The 6,322-nt window shown below is 58.9% G+C and overlaps 4 protein-coding genes across 4 annotated transcripts in view; 2 read left to right on the top strand and 2 right to left on the bottom strand.

The window, feature by feature from the left end:
- Nucleotides 1-1,784, bottom strand: part of GGTG_09794 (hypothetical protein) — a gene marked incomplete at its 5' end in the record, with an annotated part of 2,234 nt that extends 450 nt beyond the window's left edge. The window contains one exon of the mRNA XM_009227653.1: nucleotides 41-1,784. Coding sequence (XP_009225917.1) covers nucleotides 41-1,784 — 1,744 coding nt within the window. The remainder of the gene's footprint in view (nucleotides 1-40) is intronic.
- A 528-nt stretch (nucleotides 1,785-2,312) lies between these two features.
- Nucleotides 2,313-3,137, top strand: GGTG_09793 (hypothetical protein; the record flags this gene model as incomplete). Its single annotated transcript, XM_009227652.1, has 2 exons — nucleotides 2,313-2,408; nucleotides 2,943-3,137. The coding sequence occupies 2 exons, from the start codon at nucleotides 2,313-2,315 to the stop codon at nucleotides 3,135-3,137; spliced, it is 291 nt and encodes a 96-aa protein (XP_009225916.1).
- Nucleotides 3,138-3,657: 520 nt separating this feature from the next.
- Nucleotides 3,658-4,588, top strand: GGTG_09792 (hypothetical protein; the record flags this gene model as incomplete). Its single annotated transcript, XM_009227651.1, has 2 exons — nucleotides 3,658-4,079; nucleotides 4,150-4,588. 2 exons carry the CDS (start codon nucleotides 3,658-3,660, stop codon nucleotides 4,586-4,588), a joined length of 861 nt encoding a protein of 286 aa, XP_009225915.1.
- Nucleotides 4,589-4,913: 325 nt separating this feature from the next.
- GGTG_09791 (hypothetical protein) lies at nucleotides 4,914-5,339 on the bottom strand (the record flags this gene model as incomplete). Its single annotated transcript, XM_009227650.1, has 1 exon — nucleotides 4,914-5,339. The coding sequence occupies one exon, from the start codon at nucleotides 5,337-5,339 to the stop codon at nucleotides 5,025-5,027; it is 315 nt and encodes a 104-aa protein (XP_009225914.1). The 3' UTR covers nucleotides 4,914-5,024.
- Between the last annotated feature and the right edge of the window lie 983 nt (nucleotides 5,340-6,322).

Here is a 6,322-nt window from a genome sequence, read left to right as displayed (position 1 = left end):
GGCCCGTCCTCCGGGTCTATGAGGTCGGTCCTGCCGGCACCGTGCAGCCGCTGGTCGTCGAGCAGCAGGGCTGAGGCGAGGCTGTAGACGACGGCGATTCCGCTCCCGCCGGCTACGAGGACTGCGGTGTCGCTGGCTCGAAGCATGTCTAGGGCTTCGCAGGACCCGTACGGCCCGTCTAGTCGAACGCGGAGACGGACGGGGTTAGAAGGGAGTAATGGCGACTGTGTCGACGCCCCAAGCCTGCGGGAGTGCTCGAGTAGATCCCTGGTGAAGCCAGAGTGCGTTCGGATGAGAAGATTAAACCACGCATGGGTAGGTTTGCTGACTGGAACAGCGACATTTCTCCTCTCGGCTACTTCATTATCCTCGGGACTAGGAAGACTGAAGGAGGCCCCAGATGCAATCGTGAAGGGATGTGCCTGGAGTGCATGTGTCCTACCCAGGGCCGGGACGGTAAGAAAGACATGGTCTGTCGGCCGCCAGCCAGCAGTGATGTTTTTGGGGCGAAAGAGTCGCAGGAATTTAGAGCGAAGGCTTGAACAATTGGACGAAGAAGAAGATGAAGGAATGTCCCAGTCGGCGGACAGCATAAGTGTCTCGCCGTCCTGGAGAATGCAAATATCGGCATCCAGGCTGACAGACCCGAGTGTCAGGCGCCAAACAGCTCGATCAAGCACAAAAATAACGAGGGAGAGAATAACATAAGGGCGCGAGGTAGGGAAGTGGAAGAAGAGAAACACGAGCGCGACTAGCTGGAGCACGACGTGAGCCGCTAGGAACAGCTCGTAGCACCGCTGTCGAATCGACGCCAGAGACGTCAGGTAGAGGAGCTCGTACGGAACAAAGGTGCCGAGGCCGAGCAGGATCAACGGGTGCGTAAAGTACTGCCACGGAGTCACCGGGTTCAGCCACGGGGGCGCCAGCACGAACTGGAAGAGCAGCATCCCGCCCATGTGCAAGGCCGCCGCAAGGCACATCAGCTCCCCGACCCGCCTGTGGAAGATGTTCAGGGCCTCGTACGAGCGTCCGGTCAGAAGCCTGACGGGCTGGTTCTTGGCGGCCAGGAGGTACAACAGGGGCAGGTTGACGACGAAGACGAGGCCGGCCCGGTCGGCGGGCACGAACAGGTAGGCCCCACCCAGCGGACAGCGGAAGAGAAGGAAGGCCGCGTTCACGGCAACCCAGGCCAGGACGAATATGGACACGGCGTTGGACGGCAGGGAGCGGTTGATAACGGGGATGGGTCGTGGCTGGTATGCCAGCCAGCCACGGAGCCGACTCAAGGCGATCCTGCGGTTCGTGGGACCCCCCAAGATGCCCCGGGATGGGCGGCGTATGGGCGATCGCAGCAGCGGGAGCCGCTCGATATCGGCGCTCTCTTGGTCGTCATCTTTATACGGGACCATAGGGCTGGCCGTCCCGCTAACGGTGCTGCTGGACGACGAAAACGCGTCGCTGTCGGTAGCCGGCAGCGTCGAGCTCCCAGAACCCCCGCCAGTGGCGCGGAGCCGGGCGATACGCTCCCTCCACATCCTCCTGTCGCGGCAGCTTCGACGCCAGTGGGCAGCGGCAAAGGCGAGGAGTAGTAGCACCATGGCGATGTTGTACGACGCGACGATGACTCGTCCCTCGAGCAGAGTGCGGATCAGGTCGGCGACGTATGCGCGTTTGTGAGGGTCCTGGATGGGACTCGTTTGGTTATGGGTGGTGGCGGCGACGACTGCGTGGATCGAGCCTCGCAGCGACCACGGCAGCCGTCCTGCGGGCTGTTCGCTTTCCATGGCCCGGCTTGCGGAAACTCGAAAATCGGGGTCTTGAGCTGGGGCTGATGGCCATGAATAATGGAGGCTCGGGATCGCGATAGGACCTAGGAAATACGCGAAGGGCCGGGACGACAACCGAGTTGGACAGGCCTGGGTGGTTTCGATGGCAGTGAGGGAGGCAAGCTCTTTATCAGATCGATCTGATAAAGTTTGCTGTGTGCCCAATACCTACTTGGGTCGGTGCCGAGTCTACCGAGTCCGCCCGATTAACACCAGGCTTTGGGGGGGGCCAGACTTGCTGGGCTCAATAAATGCTTTCAATCCGAGAAAGGGCGCAGGCTGGGCCAGGGTTCACGTTTCTCCGTAGTCGGATAGGCGCTGAGTCGGCGGATCAGGCGGCAGCGTCAGCGTGTGGGCAGCTGTAGACGCTAACCGACTGTTGGGCCATGGCGCGGTTGGTTCCTCGCCCTGCTGACCCCACTCGCTGGGCCGGCGTTCGGACCAACGGGAAACGGTTCATGTCCAGTTCGCAGGCGTGACACCATCATGCCCAGCTTAGGCTCTGTCGAGATCAAATGTCGTATGAACCTAGCTTTATTTCGACCTTCGATTGAGCGATTCGAATCACCAGACTCGGGCTGGGTATGTGGAGCAACCGATAAGACCCCCCGTAACCGCCCCAAGCTATGTGAGATTGGTTCGATATGGGCATTCAGGTACCAGACATTGACACTGCAATCCCCATCCATCACAGGGCTTCATGTTGGTCTGTCCATCAATGTCCTTTCTTTCCTTCTCCTTTCGCAGGCATGCATCAATTCTCAGCAACCAAGTTTCCTACACGCAGCTTCGCTTGCCGAAATGGAGCCTTGCCGTCCCGCTGTCACGAGGACTGCCACGAGGACTATGATGATCGACGGGTTCTGCAAGATGCGCCCCAATCACTCTTAACTCTCACTTTCAATTTGCGTTGGGCCATTTTCAGTCACCCAGGCAGGGCAACGGATGCCAACACGTCCTTCCTATCTCGTGCCCATTATCCACCCCTGAAATCAAGAATCATCACCCCGGAAAAGCTCAGGCGGACAGAAATGAGCCGTCTACCTAATTATGCAGTCTCCAGTTTGCAAAAGCGTACGACTTTCGCGTCATCGCTGACTGTCAGCCTGCTCGCAGAGCCGCCCAAGGCAGCTCCTTGAGGTGTCGCCCGATCGCGTGCATCTGGCAGTCCCGCACGAGGGCGAGCTAGCGTTGCTGGCCTGGACCCTTGCGCGGGAAAGGACCCTGATTCTCTGCACGGTGACGTCGAAGGGCGTCGAAGGGGGCCCAGCGTGCGCGAGGCTGGACCTTCTGCGCCAATCAGACCGCTGAGAAAGTCGGTGGCCTCCCTACGCCCCTGTAAGCCACACAAAGCTGCGGCGCGGTCTAGACCCCCAATGGGCCTGGCTCGACCATTTGAGTGCCGCCGACGAACACTGTGTTGTTCCTGGCAAAACGACAAAGTGCCGCGGTCGGAACAGCACTTGCAGAATCGGGGAGTGAAAAAAATGGCCTTGGGTCCAGCATGGCATTCGCCGATTTGTGCCATCGGCCGGGCTCCGGGTATGACGACATTGGCTGACACGAGGCTGTTTTTCTCACAGTGAAGGCATTCCTGTCCCATGCTACTCCCATTTGCCAAGTGCCTTGACATGGTGCTTAAGATCTGCGTTGTTGCCTCGCAATGGCAGTCTGCGCTATGCCTCTGTCTCCCGTGCAGGAAGCCCACCTTGCGATTCCCTAACCATCAAGGTTGTATGTCACATCCAGAAACCGACGCCCGAAGCTCCATCTATTCCATCATTGTCCTCGGGGCGACCAACCATTATCCATGCCGCCTCCTTCCTTCATCATGCTTCCCCAGGAGGATTTTTTGTCCTCCATGGTTATGGGCCAGCAACAGTTTATACAGCAGCTCACCGGCGGCAGCTTCCACGCAGAGTTCCAATGGCTTGATGGACATGGATACTATGCGCCCCAGTCGCAGGCGGGCACACCCTTCTTCGAAGCACCCGGGCCTAACCTGGGGTCTCTGCTGCTCGACGTGCTGTCGGGCCAGCAGCAGGCCACGCCATCCATCTCCGAGGCCCCAACGCCATATATCCTCCCACTCTTGGAGTCGTCGCCCGTCGTCGGTGCTCCCTTGGCTCATCCGCCGGCTCAGCCACTGCCAACTGCGGATGAGGTGCCGTCCTCAAGCCTAAACCACCCATCTGCAATCTCCAAGGAGTGCGGGATCTGTCGCCAGGTCCTGGGGAACTCCAGCGACCTCATGTGAGTCCTCCTGCGTGCGTCTGGGGCGCCATATCACCAGTCCAACTCTGACTGTTTGCAACAATCACAGAGACCATCTCGAGGCTGCCCACGAGCCGCGGCGGCACTGGTGTGGACTCGCCAAGTGCCCCGACTTCAAGGATCGCCGGTCCGTCCTGCGCCATCTCAACACCTCCACCAAGCACCTCAGCCGCCAGTTCCAGTGCCGCTGCGGCAAGCAGCTGGGGCGCAAGGACAGCTTCAGGCAGCACCTCAGAAAGTGCCGCGCCAGAGACATTGACGTCACGCGCGGTCCATGTGGCGCGGCCACGGATAGCTCTGCTCGCGCAGAGGTCATGGACTTTCCGTATGTCTGCCCTTGCGGGCACTCCGTATTTGCCGCGTCAGGCTCTGTGGGTTCTGACCTTGTCGGGGCAAGAGATGTCTCTCGAGAGGAGTTCGAAGCACATTTTGAGGCCTGTACTTTCGTCAAGGCCGTGAGAGCGAGAGGGAGGCCGAGAAAGCTATGACTAGTAGCCCAGCAGCTATCATTTGCACGACGAGAAACCTCTAAAGCCTCTGGTGTTTCCACTTTTCTGATCAAAGCCGCAAGCGAAACATCTCATAAAATCATCGACGACCGTTCCATCGTTGGGGGATAAGCTAGGATGAGCAAGCACCACTCTAAGCGGTGTCCTGCATCTCGTACCGTCTCATCATACCCCCTAGACCCGTCTCTATTGAATAACACATACCCGGGAATCCTTCCATCCATCATCGGGCGTTGCTGAGAGCAGCGGGCTCAAGGTTTGCTTTTTTGGTTTGTTTCTTTCGATTACCGATTTCTTTTTGTTACTTTTGCTTCGTGAGTCCCGTCCCGCCGCTCTCTTTGTTCTTTTTGCTTCTTTTTTTTTCACTTGGTTCGTTTCGTTTTGTTGCTACTTGGCTAGAGGTCTCGACGCCCGCCTAGTCTCTCGTGGTATATTTCCTCATTCCTATCATCCAAGGGGGTTTCGGCGCGAACGGGGTTCTTGCCACCTTGGCCGGGAACCGAGCCCAGTTCTTGCGCCGCAGCCCCTGGGTATAGCATGGCGTGAGATCGGTTAGGTTCCGCTCCGCGAAGTAGTCGTCTGGCTGCGACACTGCCTCCACTTCCGAACTCGCGAGGCTGCCCGACTTGTGGCTCAACGTCTCCATGCCCTCCTCCATGAGGCGCTGGAGGACCTTCTGCGATACTTCAGGGAACTCTTGGTCAGAGCTCTCGTCGCTATCGGCCGACATGTCGACACGGGAGACTCGGCCGTCTTGGTCGGAGGCCTCATCACGCTGTCCATCTGGAGTTGGGACCAGATCGGTTTGCCAATCGTTTTCGGAGGCCCTGAGACACGGCTAGCTAGGGCTGGCGACGGCGGGGGTATCTCGGTTGGCGGTGGTGATGAGGCGAGTCGCGTGCCGCTTCCAATTCCGGCCGACCAGTTTCTGCATCCAAAACGGCATTAGCGGCCAGCCCACCCAAGTAGAACGTAAAGGAAGAAACGGGCAGGATATCAGGCAAGGAAGGAAACTCGAGTGAGGATACTTACGCCGCTGGATAGGCCTACTGACAAGCCTTGACCGACGCACTCTGCGTTCCGTCCAGCCCTCTTGATGGCGCGAGAGAGACAGCACCCAGTGACGGACTGGGAAAAGGCAGCGGGCTGACAGGCGTGTTGATAATTGCCCGGTCGCGAGGCGAAGTCCCCGTCAGGGGTGTTGATAATGCTTGTGCCAAGGCTCAGAATTTCGATCCACGCGGCTAGGAAGGTGGAAATGTCGATGCTTGTATGAGGTGGCGATAGCCTCAATCTCTCCCGCCATCTCAGCGGCGATCTGCATGTCGTCAACGTACAGCAGAAGCATCGCCCCGGTACCCTTTCTCGTGTAAAGGCAGACGTCTTGATGCAGCGGGGTGAAACCCAACTTCTCAAGCTCGGGCGTGATGGTCAGTGTATGAGGTGGGGCCTAGGGCACACCTCATACAATGCTGGCTGGTAGATAGAGTCCAAAGGACCACGCCCGAAACGCGCGTGCATTTGCGGTTGGCTTTGTGACAACCGAATCAAGCGGTGCGGCCCCGCTGTCCTTGGCTATAGCAAGGCTTTTCTTGCGAATGGCAGCGGAAGCAGGCTTCCGCCCGCCGAAAGCCGGCGGAGCTGTGGTCGAGCAGCCCAGGCTGGGAGGTGCCCAACCTCCCAGCGCGGCGGATGGCATAACTCGATGCTTCA

This window comes from Gaeumannomyces tritici (assembly GCF_000145635.1).
Source record: "Gaeumannomyces tritici R3-111a-1 unplaced genomic scaffold supercont2.5, whole genome shotgun sequence".
Taxonomy (NCBI): Eukaryota; Fungi; Ascomycota; class Sordariomycetes; order Magnaporthales; family Magnaporthaceae; genus Gaeumannomyces; species Gaeumannomyces tritici.
Note: the sequence above shows the minus strand (reverse complement) of the source record. Positions and strands in the feature narration are given on the sequence as shown.